Source organism: Ochotona curzoniae, unplaced genomic scaffold (assembly GCF_017591425.1).
Source record: "Ochotona curzoniae isolate NIBS_2020 unplaced genomic scaffold, NIBS_Ocur_1.0 contig_1071, whole genome shotgun sequence".
NCBI classification, from domain to species: domain Eukaryota; kingdom Metazoa; phylum Chordata; class Mammalia; order Lagomorpha; family Ochotonidae; genus Ochotona; species Ochotona curzoniae.
Window position 1 is genome coordinate 22,312,031 of NW_024464939.1, and position 27,036 is coordinate 22,339,066.

At 38.5% G+C, this 27,036-nt stretch overlaps 2 protein-coding genes across 7 annotated transcripts in view; both read right to left on the reverse strand.

Moving 5' to 3' along the window:
* Positions 1-19,230, reverse strand: part of MCMDC2 (minichromosome maintenance domain containing 2) — a 28,543-nt gene extending 9,313 nt beyond the window's left edge. The window contains exons 1-11 of the mRNA XM_040994767.1: positions 19,001-19,230; positions 18,441-18,631; positions 18,217-18,347; positions 17,774-17,833; positions 16,083-16,278; positions 15,418-15,540; positions 14,536-14,640; positions 13,142-13,267; positions 8,393-8,630; positions 5,726-5,931; positions 133-299 (exon numbers count right to left, since the gene is read on the reverse strand). Of these exons, the coding sequence (XP_040850701.1) occupies positions 133-299; positions 5,726-5,931; positions 8,393-8,630; positions 13,142-13,267; positions 14,536-14,640; positions 15,418-15,540; positions 16,083-16,278; positions 17,774-17,833; positions 18,217-18,347; positions 18,441-18,534 (1,446 nt within the window). The 5' untranslated portion in view covers positions 18,535-18,631; positions 19,001-19,230. The remainder of the gene's footprint in view (positions 1-132; positions 300-5,725; positions 5,932-8,392; positions 8,631-13,141; positions 13,268-14,535; positions 14,641-15,417; positions 15,541-16,082; positions 16,279-17,773; positions 17,834-18,216; positions 18,348-18,440; positions 18,632-19,000) is intronic.
* A 4,674-nt stretch (positions 19,231-23,904) lies between these two features.
* LOC121165829 (serine/threonine-protein kinase Sgk3) overlaps positions 23,905-27,036 on the reverse strand; it is a 131,467-nt gene continuing 128,335 nt past the window's right edge. For all 6 annotated transcript variants that reach the window (XM_040994789.1, XM_040994798.1, XM_040994825.1 and 3 more), the window contains one exon: positions 23,905-26,794. In XM_040994789.1, coding sequence (XP_040850723.1) covers positions 26,624-26,794 — 171 coding nt within the window. In that variant the 3' untranslated portion in view covers positions 23,905-26,623. The remainder of the gene's footprint in view (positions 26,795-27,036) is intronic.

Here is a 27,036-nt window from a genome sequence, read left to right on the forward strand (position 1 = left end):
CATAGTTTATTTGTGGTACATGACAAAGCATATGAAGATGAAGTGATAATAAAAACATAAAGAAGATATATTAAAAATTGTGGCAAATTCTCTGGTCAACACTTTCACAATAAATATATATATAAAACTTACCATTTGGCCAATTAAAGTGTTGGTTTTCTGTGTATTTCTCCTTGAAGGTGAATCCATATCAACAAAAGACCAAAAACTGCACAGAACTGGAAAGGCCATTTGTTGATCATTTTCATCTCCAAACTTCTTCCCTGGGATGTACACTTTAATGCTTCTGCTCTCCAGAACTAAGGGAGAAGACAGCATTTATATATTTTTTTCAGTTAATTTTGTTCTTTATATCTGCACAGTAATTACAAATATTACTGTGTATAATTTTACTGTCTAAATTTTAGATAGTAGAGACACAGCTAAATTTGATTATTTTAAGATGCTAAAAAAGAACAAGGCAAAAAAATTACGTAAATATTTACACATATGTCCCATGACTTGATGAAAACCAGCAGCCCGAAGCACACAGCTGGACTTGTTTTCAGGCATCTGAGTGGAACAGGCAGAGGCCTGGGAGATCGGTCATGTAGTACATGCTTACAAGGGAGACTGAAATTAAGTGATATTCATAAATGCAGAAGAAACTGATAGAAAGTCGGCCATATGTGGGGAAATGAAAAGAGAAGAATATGAACTGGGCGGGGTGAAATATATCTCAAATTCAGCATGTTCAAAACCAATTTATGATTCAACTCTTTCCCAACCCATGGTCCTGTATACATTATTCCCAATTGGTAGCATCAAAACCCATCCTTAAAACGCCAATAAAAATCTGGAAACATCCTATTCTTTATTCTGCCCCTTTCTCATGGGTCACAGGATTAATATATTTATTTCATTGGGGCCATGTTGTGACAGCAGGTTAAGTCACTGCTTACAATGCTGGCATGCCGCATGGAACGCTATTTCAAGTCCCAGTTACTCTGCTTCTGATACAACATTCTGCTTATGCACCTGGAAAGGCAGAAGATGATGGCTCAGGTACTTGAGTCCCTGTTTCCATGTAGGAGACCAGGATGGAGTTAGAGGCTCCTGACTTCAACCTGGCTCAGATCTCTTTCTGAGATCCTCTTTCTCCTCCCTTCCTTCCTCCCTTAAACAAGGCAATCTTTTTGTTTTGTTTTGTTTTGTTTTTAAGACAAATGTATATTTAACATTATAATAAAGAAACTTCCAGGGATGGTTGCAAAATGGTTATACTATTTTATACCTCCATAAGCAATATTTAAGTCCTAAATGTTCATCAACACCTTTTTTGTTGTCTTTAATTTTTGCCATTCTAGAAGCCAGCTACCATTATCTAATTTATGGGGCCTTGTGTACAATGAAAATCTAGACTTTTTGGTTAGAAAGCAAGAAAAATTCCTCTGTTAAAATAATAATACACAAAGCTTTTTCCTTTACAAATACTACTTATAAAATGCAGTTTCATTTGTAAAATGTTAATAGAGGTAATATGGTAAAAATCGGATTCCTCTTGCATTATTGGTGACTATGTATAATGATGTGGTCACTGTGGAAAACTGGTGATTTCTCAGCAAGTTAAACAGAGTCACCACAAGGCCCAGCAATTGTACTTGCAGGTATATATCCCCAACACTGATTGCAGGGTTCAAATGGACACTTTGAAAGTTCTATTTATTTATTTATTTTTGAAAGGCAATATGATAGAGAGAAGAAGAAACAAAGAGAATTTCATCCTCTATTCATTGGTTCACTCCTCAAATAGCCAAAACAGCCAGAATGCGCTCCAATATGAGATGTTGGTATTGCAGGTGGCAACTTACCCCATGCACTACAACGCTGGGGTTTGCCTCCAAAATGCAAACATTCTAAGCAGTATGTATCATAATAGAATATATACCAGGCACAAAAAAATATATATCATACCAGGCACAAAAATCAGTTAAATGAATTAACAGAAAAACTACAGAGAAAGATGGAACAGGTTATCAGGAGCTTGAGGAAAAAGGAGAGTAGGGACTTTCTGTTCTTTGGTACCAAGTTCCTGTTCTGTATGATAAGATAGTTCTGGAAACGGACAGTGTGATGGTTACACAATATTGTGAGGTTTTTAATACCACTGGATTGTAAAATTAAAAATGGTTCAAGTGGTAAACTTTATGTGCATTTTATCTCCCCATGAAAAAAAAATTAAATACTGATATATTTCTACAACATGGATGGATTTAAAAGCAGTATGCTAAGGGAAAGAACCCAATCACATAAGACCACATATTTCTTTATATGAAATTTATGATTCTATTTATTTAAAATATATTTTGTTTATTCATATGAAATGTCCAGAATGGATAAATGCATACAGACAAAATCAACTAGTGGCTTCCAGGGACTGTAGGTGAGGGTGTGTGAGGAGGGGCCAGGAATGGGAAGTGACTGCTAATGGGATTTCCCATTGGTATGGTAAAAAATGTTATAAACTTATCTAGCAGTCTAAGGTTGCACACCTCTGAATATTCTCGAAAGCACTAAACTGCACACTTTACATAGGCAAACTGTGTGATGTGTAAATGTAATACAGTTATAAAAAGTTCTAATGGAAATAATGGCCATTCTAGGGGCCAATGTCATGCAATGGCACATAAAGCTGCCACTAGCAATGCCGGCATTCCAAAACAGAGCATCGGTTCAAGTTGTGGCCTCTCTGCATTGTATTCAGCTCCCTGCTGATGAACATGGGAAAGATGCAGAAGATGGCTCAAGCACCTGGGCCCCACCACCGCCGTGAAGACAAGAGTGGAGTTCCTACCGCCTGGCTTCAGCCTGGCCCAGCCATGGCTATCTCAGCCATTTGGGAAGTGGGGAAGGGAACCAGGAGATGGTGTCTGTCAACTACCAGTCATCATCATCTCTGCGTCATATTGCTTTTTGAAGAATAAGTCTTTAAAAATAATTGCCAGTCTAATGAAAAATTAAAATTTTAAATTATTGGCATGCATATTGTCTTTTATATTTTTATTATGCAGTAGCAGTCTTTAAGGGAATATGTGAATATTTACCTTGTTTGTGGAATCACTAGTACTCTGTAGATACACACACACACACGTATATATGTTATCTCCAGACCAGAGGAGTTGCTTCACAAATTTTAATTTTTAAATTAATTTATTTTTTACTGGAAAGTCAGATATACAGAGAGGAGAGACAGAGAGGACAATCTTCTGTCTGATGATTCACTCCACAAGTGACTGCAACAGCCACAGCTGAGTCAATCCGAAGCCAGGAGCCAGGAGTTTCTTCCAGGTATCCCACACGGGTGCAGGGTCCCAAAGCTTTGGGCTGTCCTCAACTGCTTTCCTAGGCCACAAGCAGGGAGCTGGATGGGAAGTAGAGCTGCCAGGATTAAAACCAGTGCCCATATGGGATCCTGGGGTGTTCAAGGCAAGGACTTTAGCTGCTAGGCCACGCTGCTGGGCCCTCTCTGTGCTTTTGTATCTTCATTTTCAATGTAAGTGGTTGACTAATAAAGGGATATGACCTAATTAATTAAGGATGTGACAAGCTCCTGGCTCCTGACTTCAGACCAGTCCAGCTCTGGCCACTGCAGCCATTTGGGGAGTGAACTAGTGCATGGAAGATCTTTCTCACTGTCTCTCCTACTCTGTAAATCTGACTTTCTTTTTTCTTTTTTTTTTTAGATTTTTATTTTATTATTTTGGAAAGGCGGATATACAGAGAGGAGAGACAGAGAGGAAGATCTTCCGTCCGATGATTCACTCCCCAAGTGAGCACAACAGTGGATGCTATACCAATCCGAAGCCAGGAGACTCTTTCGGGTCTCCCACGCGGGTGCAGAGTCCCAAAGCCTTGGGCCATCCTCAACTGCTTTCCCGGGCCATAGGCAGGGAGCTGAATGGGAAGTGGGGCTGCCGGCATTAGAACCGGTGTCCATATGGGATCCCGGGCATGCAAGGGGAGGACTTTAACCACTGTGCCATCACGCCGGGCCCAAATCTGACTTTCTAATAAAAATAAATTAATCTTTAAAAAAAGAAGAAGAAAGAAATACGGCAGCAGGCTATATAGAAACATACCTGCATGTGCCTCTTCTGATTTCTTTTAGTCTCCATTTTCTCACTGCACTTTTCTTAAAAATTCAAAGACAAAATTATGGAGCAGGTGTTTGACCTAGTGGTTAAGACAGGTTGGGATGTCTGTTTTCTATGTTAGGGTCTGGCTCTGCTTCCCATTCCAGCTTTCTGTTAACACAACCTGGGGAAAAGCAGATGTTGGCTCAATTACTTGGGTCCCTGCCATTCACATGGGAGATCAGAACTGGATCCTAGCCTCAGCTCGGCCTGACTCCAGCCATTGCAGTGATGGGCATCTGGAGAGTAAACAGGCAGGTGGGCATGCTATCTGCCTCTCTGCATCTCAGATAGAGTGAAACAATATACTATGTGCTACGAGCATTCTTGTACATCTATGCTAGTACATCAAGGAGGCACCGCCTCAGGACTGTGGGGCGCAAGGGCAAATAGGTCACAAGTCACAAGATGGCAGCTAACGGAAGAGCCTTGGGCGTGAACCAGGGCAGGGATCAAGTTGTTTTAAAGAAGGACTCATTGGTCAGCCCGTGGCCTAGTGGAGGTGGCTTCCCCACGATTGGCTCCTAGTTCTCTTCCTCTCCTGGAATTCCTGGAATTCCTGGCCTGAAGCTGTTTGCTGTTTGTGCGTTGCCCAAATAAGCCAGAACTGCTTGGACAGGAACTCTTTCCCGGTCTGTTTGTCTCTGGCGTGGGAGACTGGTTGGCGGGCAGTCGACTCAGCCCCTCCGATATCGGGGTTCCAGAGGATCGAATCTTTGGGAAGGGAGTCCCACATGGGACCAGCATGGTGGTTACACCACCGCTTGCAACATTGGCATCCCATATGGGAGCCAGTTCATGTTCCGGCTGCTCCACTTCTGATCCAGCTCCCTGGCATTGTGCCTAGGAAAGCAAAAGATGGCACAAATACTTGGGCTCCTGCACTCAGGTAGAAGACCTGGAAGAAGTTTCTGGCTCCTGGTTTTAGCCTGGCCAACTTTGGCTGTGGCAGCCTCTAAAGGAATTAACTACCAGATTGAAGATCTCTCCATCTTTCACTCTCTCTGTAACTATACCTTTCAAATAAATAAACCTTTTTTGTTTCTTAAAGATTGATTGCTTGTTTCCTAGTCCATAGCTGTCCATATCCTTGTTAGCTACAAATCTAGCCAGCCAGTATTTCAATAATATGCAAATTGCACACAAACACATCACAGAAAAAAAAAAACAACTATAGGTCAGTATCTTACATAAACATAGAAGCAAAAATCCCCAACAAAATAATAACAAACCAAACCTAACAGTATATAAAAATGAACTGTACAGGATTTAGCCCAGGTATTAAAGGCTACTCAAAGATTTAAAAAAATCAATATAATCCACCATAACAACAGGCTAAGGAAAAGTAACGCATAAAAACCTGTATGATAGTACAATTGAGAACAAGACTGAAATAGTTCAATTGTACTTTAAAGTTCTTGTTTTTATTAATAAAACTGAAATAATAAATATCAGCCAAATATATTTTTAATTACTTAAGTGTGAACTCCTTGGCATAGATGAGACCATAGTTTAAACAAGTGAAAATTAAGTTGAAAAGCAATGTTGTGTACCTGATTGAAGCTGGTCAAGTTTATCCTTTTTGTGGGAAGCCAAGTCTCCTATAAAGCAAATGCCACCCTTAGCAAGCAAAGCACTGCCAGCCTGGATGCTGACTGCTCCAGTTCCATACTTATTCCTGGACACAGTGGGAAAAATTTCAGCAGAATCCAAATGGCGTATACCACGGGGAACAAGGTTTATGCTAAAATTCAAAAGTCTAGAGAAAAATAATGTTATTTATGATTATTATGATTTTTTCAGGAGTGATAATATGTTAGCAACTACATAATAAATAAAAGTTTATAAGAAGCAATGATTCTATTTATTCATTATTTATAAATTTACTTAAGAGACAAAGAGAGCTACCATTCAAGGGTTTACTCCCATAATGCACCCAAGAGAAGGCTGAGGCCTGACTGAACCTGTGAGACCTTAGTTCTGGTCTGCTACACATGTGGCAAGAACCCAGTTACTTAACTGGTTATTGCTGCCTCCGGGATCTGTAGTAGGAAGCTGGAATCAGGAGCTAGAAGCAGCCATGGAACCCTCGAACTCTGATGTGGGATGGAGGTGCTCTAATCGGCATCTTTATTGTTATACCAAACGCCCACTCCCAATTACACTGAATTTGAATCAATGTTTATTGAGCACTTGTAATATGCCAGCTACGTGTTAAGGACAAAACATACCTAGTGACTTCAAAAAGGTTGTGAAAATGGAATTAAAAGATAACTCTTTTGGTTAAAAAAAAAAAACCCTGAAATCTGTGCATGGCTTTATCACGTACTTTTCATGAACTTTCTGAAGACCTCTCATAAGTGAAACAGCCTTGAACTTAGAAGGCTCATAGCCTAGAAATGAAGGCAGAAAAACTCAACCACAATGTGGTAAGCACCACACAATGTCTTCAAAACATCCATGAAAGAATATTAATTTTCCTGGGAGTAGGAGAAAATTTCAGAAAGATAACATTGAACTGGGTCTTCCTCTTTCCATGATTGCTTTCTTTTGCCTTTTCAGACTCTGGCATTGTGTTTGCTGAGGTCCCATCCTGATCATGCCTGCTGCCTTGGTATCATGGCAACTTTTGATGCATCCTTCTCATTTCTAACTGCTAATTGTATCTTCATTTCTCAAATTTAAATTCTAAGAAAGGAGTATAAATTTTAGCTTAGCTTTCAAACCTTGGCACAGAAATCATAGCTTGTTAGTGCAATCAACTATAATTAGCAGACAGACACATAATGCAAAGAGGGATGAGGTACATTATCTCTGAGCTGTAGTTAGATGCTACAAAATGTGACTAGTGTATGTATCATTCTGAGGAATTTGTTAGTTTGAAGAAAAATGAGAATATAATATATGTGAAAAGAAAATTTTTGCAAGCTTACACAGCAATGTTTTTCAAGCCTCGCCTGCATTAAAATCATCTGGGGAGTTTAGAACACATTCCAAGACCAATCCCCGCTACAGACCATTTAATTGGAATCTCTAGGGGAGGGAAATAATTACAAACTCAGTTACAACTTCTGGCAGAAGGTTCTGCTACATTGTCTGGCTGAGAATCTAATGATATAGAACAATGGTCCATAATAGACTTGGCCATATATTTGAATTAGCTGAGGAATTTTTTTAAACTATGGGTTCAATGTCACAGAATACAAAATACAAAAAACAATTGTATTTTGTTACATTCGCAATAAATTAATGAAAATGAAATTAAGAAAACATGGGGTCATGAGGTCAGCATTGTGACACAGCACGTTAAGTTGTTCCTGGTAATACCGGCATCTCATATCAAAATCTTTGGGAGGATTTTTTTTTAAAGACGTATTTAAAGAGAGAAATCTTCTACTTGTTAGTTCACTCCCCATATGGTTGTAACGGATAGAGTTGGGCCAGGGCAAAGCTAGGAGCCTGGAATTCCATCTTCGCTTTCCACGTGGCAGGCAGGGGCCCAAGCACTACAGACAGCTTCCACTGCTTTCACAGGCGCATGAGCAGGGAGCGGGATCAGAAGCTAAGCCTTTGGGACTTGAACCAGCACTCACATACAGGATGCCAGCATTAGCAGTCTAACTTGCTGCACCACAATACTTATCTGAGAAAGAAAACTTGTAAACAATCTTCATGGCCTTCACATTCCTGCACCGAGTTCTCAGGTACAATCTCAGTGCAAGTCGGCAGCTGCTCCAGATCTGCACTGTAAGAATAATTTTTTCCTGGTTTTATCATCATAAAGAACAACTATTCAGAGTGCACAACCTACTGAACTACCTCATTTTGCCAAACAGGATTGACTATTTTGCCGTAGTATTCTCTTCAATCCCCTCCTTTAAAATGTTTCATGGGAGACAAAGTGTTAATTTATCTGCCCCATGACTTGACCTCTTCCTCCTGAAAGATTGAAAGTTAGTCTATGGTGCCATAAGCTAGAGTCTATAATTCTCACTGTTTAGACGGTGTTAATGGCCTCCTGTGTATGTATAATAGCCACATGCACAATATCCCTTAACATTAACTATTGGGATTGTTGTAAATATTTTAAAGTACTAGAGGTACCGTTAACCTATTTATTAGATTTTGAAAAGGCTAAAATTATTTCATGAGTGAATGTTTAAATTTCATTTAGCATAAAATTAAATCAGGATCTTTTAGGAAAGTAAAAATTGACTTACCTGTCTACAAGTACTGTATCGCTTGTTATAATTAAAATATCCAGGCAATCTTCCTGTTCTTTGTTATGGTCACTTGTCTGTACTAGACTCATCAACAAACAGAGCTTGAGTAAATTGTAAGTCCCAGGAGGAACAATTTGTGATGCAAAGATATTTGCTAGTATTGCTGTAAACTTCCAGCAAGAGTTAGAAGTCAAGGACAGGAGACACTTGAAGTTGTCACTAACTCCCAAGGGAACTGAAATTAAATAACATTTGTATTAAAAAGGGTTTTTAAAACAAACAGAAAAAAGGTAAGTTACATTTTAGTTTAATATTAATTAATTAACTTACTTGAAGAGGTAGAGTGACACAGACAGAGGAAGAGACAGAGATCTTCCATCCCCTAGGTCACTCTCCCAATGAAGGCAACAGTCATGGCTGGACCAGGCTGAAGCCAGGAGCCCGGAACTCCATTCGGGCGTCCCACAAGGGTGACATGGACGTAGGGACTTGAGTCACCTTCTGAGGCTTTCCCTTGTGCATAAGCAAGGAGCTATCAGAAGCAGGAACTCCAAAAGGCACTTTGATCAGGGTGCTGGCACAACATTGAGCCCAGGGGTTTTGTTTTTATTTTTTAATAAAAAATGTTTTTGTGGCAATTGTTTGGGGGCAGTGGTTAAGTTGCTGCTTTGAGAGCCTTCATCCCAAATTAGCGTCCGTGGGTTCAAGTCCTGGTTCTGCTTCCAATCCAACCTTCCGCTATGAAGTACCCCCTGGAAGCAGCACAAGTAGTTTGGGTTCTTATCACGTGGCAGACCCAGAATGGTTCCAGGCTCCTGGTTTAGGCCTGTTCTATCGCCAGTTTTTGTTTTTTTGAGATTTATTTATTTTTATTGGAAAGTCAGATATACAGAGAAGAGGAGGGACAGAGAGGAAGATTTTCCAACCAATAATTCACTCCCCAGGTGGCTACAATGGCCACAGCTGAGCCAATCTGAAGCCAGGAGCCAGGAGCATCTTCCAAGTTTCCCATGTTGGTGTAGGGTACTAAGGTTTTAGGCCATCCTTGATTGCTTTCCCAGGCTACAAGCAGGGAGCTTGATGGGAAGTGGGGCCACCAGGGTTAGAGCCTGTGCTCATTTGGGAACCTGGCACTTTCAAGGCGAGGACTTTAATCACTAGGCTACCGCAGTTCTTGCCTATGCCCTATCGCCAGTTCTTATGGGCATTTGTGAAGCGAACAAGTAGATGAAAAGTTCTCTGTCTCTAGATTTTAAATAAATAAATCTTAACATGATTAATTTATAGCTCATCTAGTGATACCATACTCCTTAAAATTATACTAAATTATGATTGCAGACTATGTTGTCACCTGTATCTTTGGGATTATAATAAAAAGAAGCAAGTCATTCAATCAGAATGTCCACACAGGTTGCTAAAAATTGCAGGCACATCTCTTTCATTCTCACAGGTTTGTTTGTTTGTTAGTTACAGAGACAGAGGAGAGATAGAGATCTTCCATCTGTCGGTTCACTGTCCAAATGGTTGTTAAGAGCCAAATCTGAGTTAGAGGGACGCCAGGAGAAAGCTGTTTAATCTGGGTCTCCCACATGGGTGGTAGAGGCCCATGCACTTGGGCCTCTTCCACTATTCTCTCCCTGGTGCATTAGCAGAGAACTGGGCAGGAGGTGGAGCAGCCAGGTCTCAAACTGGTCCCCATAAGAGATACCAGCCCTGTAGGCGGTCATCCCACTCACTGTACCAAAGGGCCAGTTCCGTTTCGTTTTAAATCCTGTGTGAGTGGGCCTGGCGCAATAGCTAGCAGCTTGCCTTGAACATGCCAGGACTCTATATGGGCACCAGTTCATGTCCTGGCTGCCCCACTTCTGATTCTGTTCCCTGCCTGTGGCCTGGGAAAGCAGTCAAGGATGGCCCAGAGCCTTGGGACCCTGCACCCACATGGAAGACCCTGGAAGAGGCACCTGGCTTTGGATTGTTCAGCTTTCAGCTGTTGTGTCCTCTTGGGGTATGAACCATTGGGTGGAAGATCTTCCTTTCTGTCTCTCCTCCTCTCTGTATATCTCACTTTCCAATAAAAATAAATAAATCTTTTTTAAAAAGCTCATATGTGCAAAGCCAGTTCACAGAGTTTGTGTATTGCTGTATTGCTTTGTTTGCTCCTACACTTCTGTTTGTTACCTTTAATGGGGGTTAATAAGTTCAATGGGAGGTATTGGCACTAGTTCAGAAACACCATCCTTGGAACTGGCACTGTGGCCCATTAGGCTAATCCCCACCTTCAAGTACCCACATCCTAGCTGTTACACTTCTCATCCAGCTCCCTGCTTATGGACTGGGAAAGCAACAGAGGATGGCCTAAGTCCTTGGGACCCTGCACCCCTGTGGGAGACCATGGTGAAGCTCCTGGTTCCTGGGCATCCAGATTGGTTCAGCTCTACCTTTTGCAGCTATTTGGGGAGTGAACCAGCTGATGGTATATACTACTCTCTCATCTGTCTTTCTTTCTGTAAATACACATTTCAAATAAAAATAAAATAAATCTTAAAAAAAATTGTACTCTAGTGTACTGTGACACCCTAAATCTTCTCCACCCCCTCATTGAAAGGGATGTGATTTTGTCCATTAGGCAGTCAGTCTGGGAGGAACAGCTGGGCTTGTATATTTGGGGAATGAATTAGTGAATTGAAGACCTCTCTGTCTTTCCTTTTCTCTCTGTAAAATTTGCCTTTCAAACAAAAATAAATAGATTCTTTAAAAATATCTGAAAGATCACTAAATTGTGTATGGTTTCAGTATTTTCTTTCACTAGTTATGGTTTTATATGAAGCTTTTCTGTTCATAAACAGAAATAACTAGAAAGTATTTGCATTTCAATCCTTTATTATTATTGCAGATTTCATCTATCAATTCTATGATACTCAATCCTATTCAACATTTAGGTTGCCTTTCCTAATCTGTTATCTGTGAGTTAAGGTAAAAGAGTAGGTGTGCAATCCACTTTGTTTACTTAGTGCTACATTATGTTGGCATTGTTAAAGGAAGTATGATTATTTTGAAGCTGGCATTGTGGCACAATGGCACAATGGGCTAAGCCACTGCTTGTGATGCTGACATATCATAGTAGGATGCTTCGCTTTGAGCCAGATTCGTATTAACATGCCTGGGAAGGCAGTGGATGATGGCCCAAGTGCTAGAAGACCCAGATAGAGTACTCGGCTTCTGGTTTCTGCTTGCCCAAGTCCCAGCTTTTGTGGACATTTGGAGAATGAACAAGCTGATGGAAGACTATGTGTGTGTTTCTCTGCTGCTCTGCTTTTGAAAAATGGTATTTTGGGTCCTAGATGTCTGTGTTTATTGTCATATTTCTTTTTTAAAAAAAGATTTATTTTATTCTTATTGGGAAGTCAGATATACAAAGAGGAAGCTCTTCCGTCTAATGATTCACTCCCCAAGTGATCAAAACGGCCAGAGCTGCATCCATCAAAAGCCAGGAGCCAGGAGTGTCTTCTGTGTCTCCCACACAGGTGCAGGGTCCCAAGGCTTCAGTCCATCCTTGACTGCTTTCCCAAGCCACAAGAAGGGAGCTGATGGGAAGTGGGGCAGCTGGGACACAAACTGGTGCCCATGTAGGATCCCAATGTGTGCAAGGCAAGGACTTTAGCCACTAGGCTATGATGCCAGGCCCTATCATATTTCTTTTTAAAAACATTTATTTGTTTGTTCGATTGCTTGAAAGGCAGAGAGAGAAAGGATGAGAGGAAAAGTGAGATAGTCCAATTGCTGATTCACTCTCCAAATGGCTGAAATGGACAGAACCTAGCCCGGCTGATGGAAGGAGCTTCATCTGGGTCTTTCATATGGATGGCAGGAACCTAAGAGGTTGGCCATCTCCAGTGGTCTCCCAGGAACATTAACAGCAAGCTGGATTGAAAGCAGAGCAGCTGGGATACAAACAGTGCTCATATAGGTGGCAGGAGTGATCGCCCATAGCTTAACATGGTATGCCACAGAGCTCCATAAGTGAGCTGGATCAGAACTGAGATGAGGAAGAGATTTTTAGTTTATGGAGCTTCCTTTTTCAGATCACAACTGTTATTTAGAATTATCTTAGCCAGAAAATAATGGCTAAAAAAACCTTTGACTAATCGCTAGTGCTGGGCATCCTGAACCATTTTGCTCATTATTAATTATAAAACAGCTAAAATCAAAGTTTGGCATGAGTGATGAAGTGGTTCAGACAGGACTTGAAATGCCTGCATCCCACATCAGAATCGTTAGGTTCAAGTTCTAGCTCTGCACTGAATTCCAACTTTCTGCCAGTCTGCATCCTGGGAGGCAGCAGATGATGACTCGAGTGCTTGCTTCCCGCCTACTGGTCTAGTAGACCTGGACCTGAGTTCTCAGCTCCTGGCTGTGGCCTGGCCCTGCCCTGGAGGTTGTGGGCATCTGTTTCTCTGCCTTCTAAACCAAAGAAATAAACACATACTTTTGTAAAGTTTAGCTCAAAGTTGGCAAGCTCCTACAGCATCTTCTTGTTTAATTTCTTTCATGGGCACCACTTATCTATACTTGTTTTATTGGCTGGCATAGAAATTTGCTGATTGTCTGGCAGAGAAGGAACTTTGTCCTGTCCACAAGCATATTCCTAACACTTAAAGAGCACCTAGAACTTATGCAAACACTATTTATTTACTGAACAAATATTTAAACATAAATATTTGCCTGCAATACTAACATTTTCCTTACCGTTTGGATTGCAAAAACTGATGCTATTTGCTTCTATACAGACGGAAGTTTGTGAGGTTTTTACACAGGTTGGAATTCCAATAATTTTATACTCGGTTCCTATTTTAATTTTGTTCACTAACTCATCTAAAATGATTAAACACAGGAGAAAACATGTATTTATTAAATGAAACTTGTACATGATTACATGGCTCAAAGATACAAAGCCACTAACAATTCAGTAGTTGAGTTAGTAATGAAGTACTTGTTTTTGATTAGTATAATGTCCATATATAACAGCACTGTTAATGTATGTTGAGTAGCTTTTACTGCTGATGAATTTTGATACTTATAAGAAATAGGAATTAATTTAAAGAAACTTGTGACATATCATGTAGATATCCTACCATAATATTGATTTTTTTAATTAGAGTTAAAACAAAATAACATTCCGTATATACTAAACACATTTTCATTAAATGACAGTAACTTAATAAAAATGACCTACTAAGTAATACTATTTAGGAAAAAAGTAAATTGAAAAGGTACCATTCTCCATCTACAGCATTTGTCTGACACACACACCTCTACAATGCAGTTTTAAAGCGTAAAGCAGATACCCTTATCCACAATTATACATGAAGAAGCCAAGAGGCTAAGTGATTTACACAGGGCTAAGTAAATGCAAGTGGCAAAATAAATATTTATAACTATTTCAGCCTGCCTCTAAACTCCCCCTGTCCCTTACTCTCATATAAGCCCAGATGGTAACAAGCAATTTTAATATAATAGTTACTATATTCCAAATACTTTTATATATAGTAAGTCATTTAATTACAGCTACTCTCTAGGGTACGTTCTGATGTTAGAAAAGCCCTTAACTTTATCTCCATTTTCACAGCTCTGAATTCTCAATGAGAACTCATCTCTTCCCTAAGTGACTGATATTGATAACGTCTTCCTCTTTCACAGCAGACTCCATCTACTCATTGGTACTTACCCAAGTAGTTCTCAATAGTTAATCATTCATGAATGCTCATTCATTTATGTGACACATATTTACTGAGTTCCTAGTATGTACAGTAAAAAAACAAAGTCCTTACCAGCTTACATTCTAAAACAATAATCCCAGTATTTACATAAGACATACATAACATAGATAATGGGGGCTCGTTATTAGGAATCTGATCTGGTTACTTAACATAATGCTTTGGACAGAGCAGGTGTTAAAATTGTTTTAAGAGAATGTGGTATGCTTGAATAAATAACTGACACATTAGCTAAACGATTTTAAAAAAATACTCAAGGATATAAAGACTTGTGAAGACTAAGTTGTAAATGCACCATTTATAATATTTAAGCACAAATCACACAAGTCTATGTTTTATATTAGTCTGAGTTCAAAGTGAACTTACCTCTTAGGAAAATTGTAAGAGATTGATACCTAAATGGCTGACTGTTAGAATATCCTCGGAAAGCATGCAATGCCTTGGTGGTGATTATTTCAACTATCTGTTTGTCTTAAGACAAGGAGTAAAACAGAATTGGATATTAGAATATGTATTCAATTTAATTTCCATATTAAAATATCAGGAACTGGGTAGCTATGTGGGGCAGCGGTTAAGATGTTACTTGAGATACACTGCAGTATGCATTTCTACTCTTGAACAAAAGATGGACCCCCAGTCAAATTGTCAAATATATCTGGACAACAGGATGCTGGACTTTTTATCATTGTCTATAAACACAATGTCAGTATACACTTACATAGTAGAAGGATGAAATTTCTGCTGTCAAAGGACTATACTGTTGTAGTAATATAGAGGAAATCAGTGTGTGAAGGGGAGGGAAAACGGGGAGGAGGAGAAGGAAAATCCCTGAGCCTATGCAACTGTATCAGAAAATAAATAAATAAAGTTAAGGAATTATCTCTAACAAAAGGAAAATGAAAGAGATGCTACACTCCACATGAAAGCATCTGGATTTGAATCCTGGCTCTGCTTCCAATTCCAGCTTCCTGCTAATGCACACCCTGGGAGGCAGCAGATGATGGCTCAAGTACTTGGATCCAAGCTACCTATATGGGGTGCCAGACTGAGTCCTAGGTTACTGGATTTCTCCTGGCCCAGTGTTGGCAGTTGCAGGGGGTGGGACAGGGAGAAAAGGGGAAATACTTATAAAGTAAATCAGATGGAAAATTTATGTATTTCTATCTCTTTCAAATTAATACAAATAAAAAATTTTTAAATCAGACATAGCTTAAAACTTTTAATTACAAGATGTAATTGCATTTTTACCACCAAGCACTCTAAATTTTCTGTCTTCTTGAAGTGAAGATGCACAGAGATCACACACAAAGTCATTTCTTACTGTTGCAGATTCTGTAGCACCAGGCACATGTACTCTGATATACTGAAATCCTGAATGAAAAAAAAACAGTGGTGAGCAACATTTCTTTTCAGATTTCACTATTTTTCATTATTTAATATGAGTTTACTTCAAAGTACAGTTAATTTCATTTTGCTTTTGGGTTCAGAGTGGTTCAATTAACAATTATTGTGTGAATTATTAGTGGTCCAATTAACAATTATTGTGGAGGGCCATCAAACTCCATGAGAGGTGGGAGTAGGTAAACGGAGAAAATATCTTGGAAAAGAACTGAAATGAAGTCAAGTCAGACGATTTGATTAGAATGCAAAGGAAACAGTGTGAGAAGCCATGGAATAATGTCTGAGGAGAATAAGTATTTGGCAATATAGGAGTACCTATACTGTACGTTGTATGTTGAAGGTGGGAACAGGGAGAAAGTACACATTTCAAATTTATGTAAAGTAAGCTTATATTAGCAGGTATATAAAATTTTATCCCACCCTTTCTATTCTGTTTCATAAGTAATTGTGCACATAATTTTGCAAGTAATAGTAGATTTCTTATGTTCTTTATTTTACATTTTAAAATTTACCTTTAGAAAGAGGACATGCTTCATCTGAACAAAGAAATCTAGCACCTTGTGTGTACTTGGTTACTGTTGTCATCGCAATCACAATTCCTTGCATCATATAATATCTCTGAGATGTATAATCAAGTGGAAACTCACAAAGATCAAGGGTGTAACTTGGTAGAGGCGGTAGATGTGTTAGTTTCAACACTATATTAATCTAATGAGAACATAAAAATGGTATTAATAGCAATTGTAGATCCAATCAAACTTTTAGTACAGTTTTGTTAGTATATTGTAGAACAACCAACTCATTGATAATGTTGTTAGGACTCACAGTTTTAAGTATAATTGAAAATAGATTCAAGGGTAAAATTAAAGAAGTAAAACCTTTGTAAGCTAAAACTTTAACCAGAAATAGCATCATGAACTCACTATATTTATTAAAAGCACATGTTCATTTCCTGGTCATCTCCACTAAAAACACTCAAAAACCAATGTTTATAATGTAAACATTATTCTTAGCACCCAGATCATGACTCATAAATATTAACCACCAAAAAGGACCAGGGATCCTTGGAGGAAGTTGCTGATTCCAGCTCAGGTCCGGAAAATGTACCACTTGAACCTGGGCAACTTTCTTGTGCCAGATACCAAGGGAGCTATTAAAAATTATTAGCAAAGGAAAAAAAGAAAAAAAATTATGTTATCTGTCAAAAGAACATAGAAGCAAATTTGAAGTGACACCCAACAAGCAAAGGTAGAATACAAAAAATAAAAAGGAATAACAGGATTCCTTGAAACATATGAGATATACTGAAAAGCTCCCAGGTTTCTCATATTTAAGCAAAAGGAATATAGATAAAAGAGGTCATTTCAAGCTGCTAGATTTCAATTCATTATATTCTGGAAATTTATAGAAAGAGTTACCAAATAATTGGCAAAAACTTATTTCATAGAATATTCAGATAATAAATTCAGAAAGGATGCCAAGGTGAAGGAGAAATCACAATTTTGCAACTATAATGGAATAATGGATTCTAAGCAATGAGTATCAATGACTGCTAATTCCATGGGAAACCACATAATGGAAATATCAGAAAGCTGTTACTTCAATCTATTGACTGTGACACTGGTGAAAATTCACAATAATTATATACTTTATATATAGTGCAGTATGGTCTCATAAAAATGAACTGAATCTGAATCTATTAAAAAGTCCTTTAGAATATATGATACAGAGAGGAAATCAACAGAACCATAAGAAAGCCACCAAATTCAGATTATGTAATATTTGTAGCAAAATTAACTAGATTCTTCAAAAAGCCAATGATACAAAAAAAAAAAAGAGAGAGAGAGGGAATAGTTCTACAGTGAAAGAGATTAATGAGATATAAGAGCTAATTAAAATGTTATAGAAATTATTTTGATGCTGACTTGAGCAAACCAGTTGTAAGACATTCTTGAGATAACACCTAATTAGGAGCTTCACAGTGTCATTCTCTTTGGTTTGTGAATACTTGAAATGTTTTAATTTTAAAAATGTAATGTTCTAAGGGGTAACATAGGAAATAATGATGCATATATAATATGTTCTATTAAACTTTGTAAAAATGTATTTTTAATAAATAGAAAACATGAATATAAGAACACTTGTATATGTCATCTAGAATACTTAACCTAAGTATTCTTCGTTTTGCTTAACTAAAACTTACTTGAGTTTCAGTTTGTAATTGTCCAATTAATGAGAGTGTCTTAATAGCAATAAAACAGACCTGTAATTTCAAAAAAATAAAAAACATTATCAAAAATTTCATGTGGCACAAAATGATTCCTATTTTAAAAATACTTTTTATTTGAAAGCTACAGAGAGAGGGAGAATATGAATATTGTCCATCTGCTGATTCACGCCCAGATTAGATTGCCTGTAATAGTCCATGCTGGGGTGGTCAAAGCCAGGAACCAGGAGTGTCATTCAGGTCTCATGTGTGACAGGGACCCAGATTCTGGACTGTCAACTGTTGCCTCCTTGGTGCAATAGGAGGAAGCTAGCAGCAAAGAGGAAGTGTTAGCACTCGTACTAGAACTCCAATACTGGATGCACCAAGTGGTGGATTGCCCAGGAGTGACAAAATGCTTGCCCCTTTCTTTAACTTACCGATTGAAAAACTTGAGCGGCTTTCAAAGGCTGGTGTAAAATGTGATTTCCAAGTTCAGTATCTAATTCCACAGCATCTGAGGGATTTATTAAAATATTAAAGCGATAGACAGCATAACTCTGTTTTGAATCTGTAAAAATATATAAATGTAAATGCTGAGATAGTTTTAGGTAGGAATTCTATTTGAAAATTTCTAAAACAAAGTCACTTTTGCTAAACATACCATTGTAATACTTGCAATCATTCATAAACTTCTGGAGACCTCCACTTCTATCAAGATAGACAAGGGCTGCCTCCTTCAGCTTCAGACTTGACATTTTCCCCTGTTAATGGTTCTTCCTTTTACTAATCAATTGAACAACAATTTTAGGCAAACAGTGCAGATTGTACAACTCACAGAAGGGATGAGAAAGCCTAAAAGTAAAATAATAAACTTGACTTTTGAAGACCCTCAATATAACTTCACAGACTAACTGCTCAGAGTGAAATAAAATTAGGCAAAATTATCAAGTTTAAGAAATTCATATCCAAAGGGAATCAAAACTTTCTTTTTGTCAAATAAAATTTTTTTTAATAATACTTCATATTAAGATCCATCACAAAATCATGAATTATAAGAACAATAGCCTTTAATGTCTCTTTACAGAGATGATCCCCCAAAAAGATGTTTGTGGTAATAAGCAATGTGGGACGATGAGGTTCCCTTGTTTAAAATATGAAGGTGGTTAAAAGTTATTTCATAAGTCAGTCTAAGTAAGACTACACAGTCAAGGGAGTACTGACCTGGGCAATCCGAGGGGTTGACTCTAGAACCAGGCTCTCAGGATTGTTACAGAGAAACCACGGAATGTCTCTCGGATCAATATCTATGTGAAGGAAATGAAGGAGTTGTATTAGATTAAAGTCCCTTATGGTTTTAAATCCTGTGACAGTGACCAACGTGAAACAGTAAACCATAGGAATGAACAGTGGAATTAATTTAAAAAATCATTTAAAGACACTAAATACTAATGAAAACAACATATACCAGTAATTGAACAGATGTGAGGAATAAAATTATTAAGATGAAACCTGCTCTTCAATTAGGTACCTGAAATAATTGTATATTCATTCATTCATTACTAAATAATTATTTGTACCTACTAATTACTGTATAGCACACTGTTGTAGGTATGTGGGATACAAAAGTGAACAATATGTGGTCCCCATCCTTGAGAAAGAGGAAAGTGAGGTGAAATAGATAAAGAGGCAATTATACAATGTAAAGGCTTTCATAGAAATAATGCACTAGGACTTGGAACAGTGGCCTGGTGGCTGGAGTCCTCACTTTGCATGTACCGGGATCCCACGTGGGATCCAGTTCGTGTCCTGGCAGCTACACTTCCCATCCAGCTCCCTGCCTGTGGCCTGGAGTGGGAGGTATCGTCAAGGATAGTCCGGGGCCTTGGGACCCTCCTGCACCCAAGTAGGAGACACTGAGGAGGCTCCAGGCTCCTGGCTTCAGATCAGCTCAGCTTTGGCCGTTGAGGCCCTTGGGGAGTGAACCAGAGGATGGAGGATCTTTCTCACTGTTTGTTCACTTTGTAAATCTGAATTTATAATAAAAGTAAATATAAAAAATAATACACTAGGTAGCATGGAAGCAGCCACAATCATGAAATATTTTTACCAAATGTGGAGTCAGCATTGTGAATGAGTCATTGTATCTTCTGTTTTATGATATTTTGATTAAAGAGAGTAAGATCATAGAGAAAAGTCAATTTTGTTTTAAAAATAACATTTGGTAGATGTCCATTTCATCTAGCTGAAGGAGATGTGAAAAGAGGAAAAAGTTTTTCAGAGATGGAGTTAGCTTTTCCGCACATTATCAGCCCTACACTATTAAGTCCATATTTCTCCTACCTGGCGTTCAGGCTTCCTTTTCCTTTTTTCTTTTCTTCTCTCTCTTCCTTCCTTTCTCTCTCTTTCCCTTCCTTCCTTTCCTTCTTTCCTTCTCTTAATTGGAAAGTCAACTGACAGATGGAGAGACAGAGGGAAAGATCTGCCTGCTAGTTCACTACCCAAGTGGCCACAACAGCCAGTAAATACTGAGCAAATCCAAACCCAGGAACAAGGAGTGTCCTCCACGTTGGGTCTTCCACGCAGGTGCAGGGTCCCAAGGCTTTAGCCCATCCTCTACTGCTTTCCTAGGCCACAAGCAGGGAGCTAGATGGGACTTTAGCCACTAAGCTACTGCCCCCCTCAGGCTACATTCTAAAGACCATTGAGACTGCTGCCTTGCTATTATGTAGGAATAATGTTTCAGTTTATTTACTTGAGGCCACAAATAGAATGGTTTTAATGTTTTTAAAGTGTGTATTATCTGCAAGACAGCTCATCTCCACTTCATTAGAACATTGGACTTCTGAGGCTTAATGAAGGCTGTTGATAACAAGACAGCTGGATAAAGGTTTTTTTTTTTTTTAAAGTGTCTCTATTTGAAAGGCAGAATGCCAGGAAAAATGAGAGAGAGAGAGAGAGAGAGAGAGAGAGAGAGAGAAAGAGAGAGAATGAATAAGTCTTCCACCTGCTGGTTCACTCACAACAGTCAAAGTTGAAGCAAGAAGCCCAAAACCTCATTCAGGTCTCCCACACTGCCAGCAAGGACTCAAGCACCAGAGTCATAACTGGCTATCTCTCAGGCTGCGCTTTAGCAGGAAGCTGGATTGAAAGCCGGGCAGACTCCATCCCAGGTACTCTTACATGGGATGTGGGCGCCTCAACGGACACTACAAAAACCGCCCCCAACCCCCGCCCAGTGGAAGATTTTGAAGTCTGTCATGATTACATAGGCAATAGGAAACAATCAGCATTTTGGAAAGTTGAGGGAAATACGGCCAGGTTTTCTACTTTGCAAACCAACGTCTGCCTGCCAGTGTGGGAAAAGGAGAAGAATGGAAAACCAGTTTCCACCTAATTTAGAAGACAGACGACCCAATCTCGAGCGTTAGGCATGAAACGGAATGGGGAAGATGGATTTTAGAATTTCAAAGTTTTCACACTGAATCTGTACAACGGGACAGATACAGTCCAAGAGCAAGTGGGGTGGGTTTGCGGTGGGAATGTGAGAGGAAACTGCCTCTCTTGAACTCCGAAATGAGTTTAGGAGCGTAATAAAAGTGTGGGCTATTCCAACGGACAGGTTCTTGGGGACTAGCTAGCAGGAGGCTGTGGTAACTCAGGGCCGGGGCCGCGGCTGTCAACGGCCTCTGAAGCGCTGGAGTAACGCTGGGGGTGTCATTGTGGGTAAAACGAGACATTTCAAAGGTGAAGAGCCTCGGAAGGCTGTGGGAAGCTTTTGAAAGTCTATAGAGAATAAAATTCGAATGCTCTCAGTCTTCCCAAAGCGTCAGGAACCCTAGTCTAGGCTCAGTCAGCACTGGTCAGATCTGGTGAGGCGACCACGGCCTGGGGAAAACCCTCACAGCCTGCGGGCTGGAAAGGGAATTCGGCCTTCCAGGGCAGGATGCAACTCCTGCCAGTCCCAGGGGCAACCTCCCTTAACGGCAGCCTCCGGTTTGTACCCACCCCGGGCACCCGCAGAAGGCTGCGGCCTCGCGCTGGCTCTCGTCCCCGCGCGCCCCCGCCGACCGTTGGCTGCGCGCAAGGGCTGCTGGGACCGCGCGTACAATCCCTGCCGCCCCCGGCGGTGCTGATGCTTGTCCCCTCACGGCAGAGAGAAGAGAAAGGGGATATCCTTCGTTTTTCCATATCACAGCCTAAAGGTAGGTTTAAAGAAGTGCAAGATGATGCTGGAAACATTAGAGTACGCCTGGAAGGACTGAATGAATAGTTACTGAAACACTCCAGGGTGTTACAGATGTCCACCTAAGAGGAGCAAAAACACGTGCAAACCAAAGCTTATAAAGGAACAACAATCCCAACGTGGGGATTTTACTATCAGGTAGATTTGGTGTAGCCATACAATGGAATACTGGGCCATCCATGCAGCAGCACAGATGAATTTTAAAATGGAACAGTTCCATCCAGCTCCGTTTCTCATTCATCCTCCTGCCAGTGCACCTGGAATGTGATGGCTCAAGTAGTTGGGTCTTTGCAAACCACAAGGCGCCGCTGTCTTTGGCCTGGCGTTGCCCTGCCTGTTGTGGGCACTTGGGCTGTGAACTAGTCGCTTTAGTTTTTCAAATAAAATCTTTAAAAATTGCTAAGCGTTTAAATTCAAGGACAAATACAGTTAAAATATTCCCCTATAAAAAACTATGCCAATTGCTGATTTAGAAGAACACAAATAACAAAAGGGTCACATGTATTGTATGATTCTGTTTATCTGAAACATCCAAAACAGGTAAATCTCTATATTTTCCTAGAGAATTTCCTACAGCTTGGAGAGAAACAGATTGACTGTTAAGGGGTAATATATATATTTTACTTTTAAATTGTTGTAAAATACATACACAACGTAAGTTACCATTTTAACCATTTCTCAGTGGACATTTCAGTGGCATTAACTACGTGCAAATTGCTATACAAGTATCCCCACCTTTTGTGTACAAAATTATCTTTGCAAACAAGCTCTACCCCCCATTAAATTTCAACTCCTTATTCTTCCCTCCCTCAGTCCCTGCTCTAGATAATTCATATAAATGTAATCATACGTTATTTGTCCATCTGTGGCTGACTTATTTCAGTTTTGCAAAATGTCTTCAAGATTCGTTTGTGTAGCAGGTTGGAAATTCCTCCTTTTTAAAAGCTGAATAAAATTTCATTGCACGAATATACCACATTTACTTAGTTTTTTTAGCCATGGGGAAGTGCCTGAAAAATGGCTTGAGCAAAAGTTATACAATTGTGAACACACTGAATGCCAGTGAACTGAACATTTTAAATGATTGAATTGTATAGTATGTGAATTCAGTTTTAATAAAACTTACCAAAAATGCATTTAAATATTGACAATTCACTGTTGACTATCCCACAAAGGTTAACTAAAATCGAAATGGCTACTAAAGTGAATTGCTGAATATTTGCCAGAAAAACTATGAACTGATTAGATATCTTACAGCATAATGCAAATCAGATTTGAATGCAGGATTTGCAAAATCACTAACTCTACTGGTTTTTCCAAGAAGCAGAGTTTGCAGAGACATACCTCTTGTTCTAACTTAATGCTCATGAGGATTCATTGCTTTCTAAGTATGTAAAAATACTTTACACTTGCAGGACCTGATGGCCACTCCAGTTAGATTACTCTTTTTTTGTGTGTGATAGTTTTTTTTTTTTTTTCAATATTTCTCTACTGTGTTTGCTTTGAGTAAATTACAGAAAAACAACCACATTTTCAGGCAACCAATAACTGACTTAATTCTGAAAAATGGGCAGGCTATCAAACAGTAAAATGAAAAAATACTTCAGTGTAGGGATTCTGTTAGGAATTAAGGAATATGTTTCAAGGGTTACAGACATACAATTATACAATATTGATAAAGATGCCAAAATTACTGTTATGAACTAAATTTCCAGTTGGAATGTTATTAAGCAAGTTAGAAGGCAACTCTTCCTCTATCCAGCCCCCCTCAACTGCTTTTAATATTAGACGAGTAAAAAAGAAAAGCCCTTATATATTCACATACATGTATATGTATATATTTTTTTTTCTTTGAAGATTATCTTAAAGGCAAAGTTAGGGAGCAGGGAAAGGAAAATAAAATGTTCATACACTGGTTGAGTAAATACTTCCCTGAGTTTCCCTTGTGAGTTGCAGAGTTCCAAGTATTTGGGCCACCTTCTACTGTTTCTCTCAGAAAGATAAGCAGGAAGCTGGACTGGAGATGGAGCAGTCAGGACTCTAACCAGAATTCGTATCAGATGCTGGCATTGCAGGTGGTAGCTCCACAGCCATGACTCCAAGCTGCAACATTTCATCTGTGAATTCTTTTCATGTAGCTATATAGAACTCCCTGCTCCCTCCCCCCACCCAACCATATTTACACAAAAAGCTTGGCATACCATTTTAAAGTATTGAAGCCACCTATAACTCAGCTGTGTACTCTTCAGATTTTGCATTACTATAGTCTGAATTAATGTGTCCCCACAGAATTCTTAGGTTGTAACCTGCTCCGCAGCTTGACATTTCTGAGGCAGAGCACTTGGGAGGTGAAGGCATCTAGGGCTTTTGGAGGAGACTCCTCACAGAGCTACTTGCCTCTTCCACCAAGCAAGGCCAGAGTGGCTAACTCTATACTAGCTGTACATAGCAACTTTTTATAGTCACTAATGCAATGATACAAATGTAGCTCTCACTGTTAATTTTTTTTTAATTCAAAAAAGTGGTTTGGCATATTAAAATTTGTAGATAGGGCCTCTACATAATTTGACACCCACAATGTCAGTGAAACAAATCTGAGTACCATGATGTACTAAAGGTTAGGATGTCCACACTGTATTATATACAATAAGGGCATATTAAAGGCTATCAAAAAGCCTTCCTTTAGACCCTTCTGTATATTTTACTAACAGCTATGAAATGTTCAACTCTTCAAATGGTCTACATTTTACTAAAAGACTTGACAAGAAAATATAAACTTGAAATTTAGAAGAATTCTTGTTTCCTAAATTATACATATCATCTTATGATAATCTGGTAATTTACATGTAAATCATACTTTATTTCCTCAAACACGTAAGTAGTTTTGTAATTTTGTAATCATTTTGTAATCATTATGTCAATACCAGCAAGTTTAACTTCAAATAATGGCAGGCGTTAAATGATCATTCATCTTTTCTAATTTTATTATACTGTATATGACTTTATTCTTGTGATCCTAAAACATCAAAATCCTGTTTAGTTCTTAAAAAATATACAATATTGCACTTTAATTTTTGGCAGTTCAATAATGGAGTGGGTAAGTAAAAAAAAAAAGATAGAAATTTTATTTTTGCTTTACAACCAAAGAATTTTATGTAAAAGCAAAACTTACAGTAGTGTCAAACAAACCAAATATTTATAGTGTAGATATTAAAGTCTTACCTCTTAAGCAAGATTCAGTGTACTGAATGTAAATATGATCAACTTCCCCTCCCCTTAATTTTGCTGAGCATTTTAGAGCCAAAAGGTATTGGTGAAAAATGCTTTGGTGATTTCTTAGGAGAAGGCCTGGAATGAATGAATGATTGCTGCAACATTTAAACTGGGTCACTCAACTCTTTTATAACAATGCTTCCTACAGGACTTCAAAATCTTTTCCTCTATGACTTGGAATTCCAAGCTGAGCAGTTTTAGTTTTTCTGTAGTTATTTTCTCTTAGTTTTTCTTTACTATTATAAGTGTATAATTTAGCTGGCACATTATGATTTTAAGGTCAGTTTCCTACACTCGGTCTAAAATACATAAGATGTTGAATATGCACTGGAATTATTTTTAACCTTTGTTACATTATAGTAAAACCTTATTTATTTACACTGACCCAGATTAGGTAAATATTCTAGAAAGCTCAGTATCATTTTTTTTTTGTTTTTACTTAACTCACTAGGAAGACAGCTTTGAAACAGCTCTTTGCAAAAGCAAATACCAAGATTTAGTTACTTAACAGCATACTAAACATTTAAAAGATCAAACAGAACATAAATAGAATATATTTTGAATATAAATACATGACACAGAGACATTCATTTTTGGCACCACCTAAAAAAAAATCAGCAGTTTGTTTTATTATCTTTCAGATCTTTGGAAATACCTAAAATTTCTAACCATTAAACTGTTCTTTTCTTCTAGAGGATAAATAATTCATAAATTTGAGTTGGTATTTCCAAAGCAAATGATTGATTTTGTTTTGTTGCCTGTTAAATGATCTGTGGAATGAACAGTTATTCAGTGTTAACTAGCAGCCAATATGATAACTATGCTTTTACATTTTAATCCTGGCAACAGTCAGTTATTTCAAACCATGATTTAGCATGGAAAGATATGGTTTCTTTTGGATGATCATGTACCATTGCATAGTTCTCATAGCATAGCATTATAAAGGTATTAATATATGTTAACTGAACTGAAATAGACTGTTAAAAAGCAGTCCACCTTGGGTAGATGTTAGTGTAAACTCAGGGAAGAAAACAGTCAATAGCAAAAAAGTTGTCTTTAAAAATAGGTTAATGCTAAGAATAAAACTTTTTAAAATTTTTGTTCAAAAATAAGCTTAATAAACAAGAATACAAATTTTAATTCTAAATGTAGCTCTTTGAAATGCCCTATTTTCTTGCATACAGCAGAAAATACACTTTTCATAGTTACCAACATTACAGGTAAAAATGAGGCACTCATTATACATATTTGAATATATGCACACAAAAGGAGTTTCAGTCCCATCCGTAGATGTGTAACTGCTTCATGGTTTCTGAATGGCAAGCTGTTCACAAAAACAAGTCTTCTGAAGGAGGTGCATAAGAGAAACCAACAAACGCATCATCGGCCTCCAACACGCTGGCGTTCACTATAGAATAGTCGGAAGACACACACACGGAATAAGGAACAGTTTCTTCTGTAAATGCTGTATCAAAGTTCCTGATATCATCTGGTCCAGCCTAAAACACCAAAAACACAGTATTATTCATCCTGGCTTTTCTTAATCCTTTAGTAAAATTCTTTTGTGAACAAGTCTTTCCCAGTGGGTTTGGAGATGTTCCTGCTTTTTTTTGGGGGGGGAGACATTTTTTGTTTTTCTTCTCCTTTTATTATTTGTGTTTCTCACAGTTAAGGTTCTTGTTGGGTCAGGGAGGGGAGGATTAAGGAGAAGGCGGCCATTAAATTGGTTCATTCCCAAATA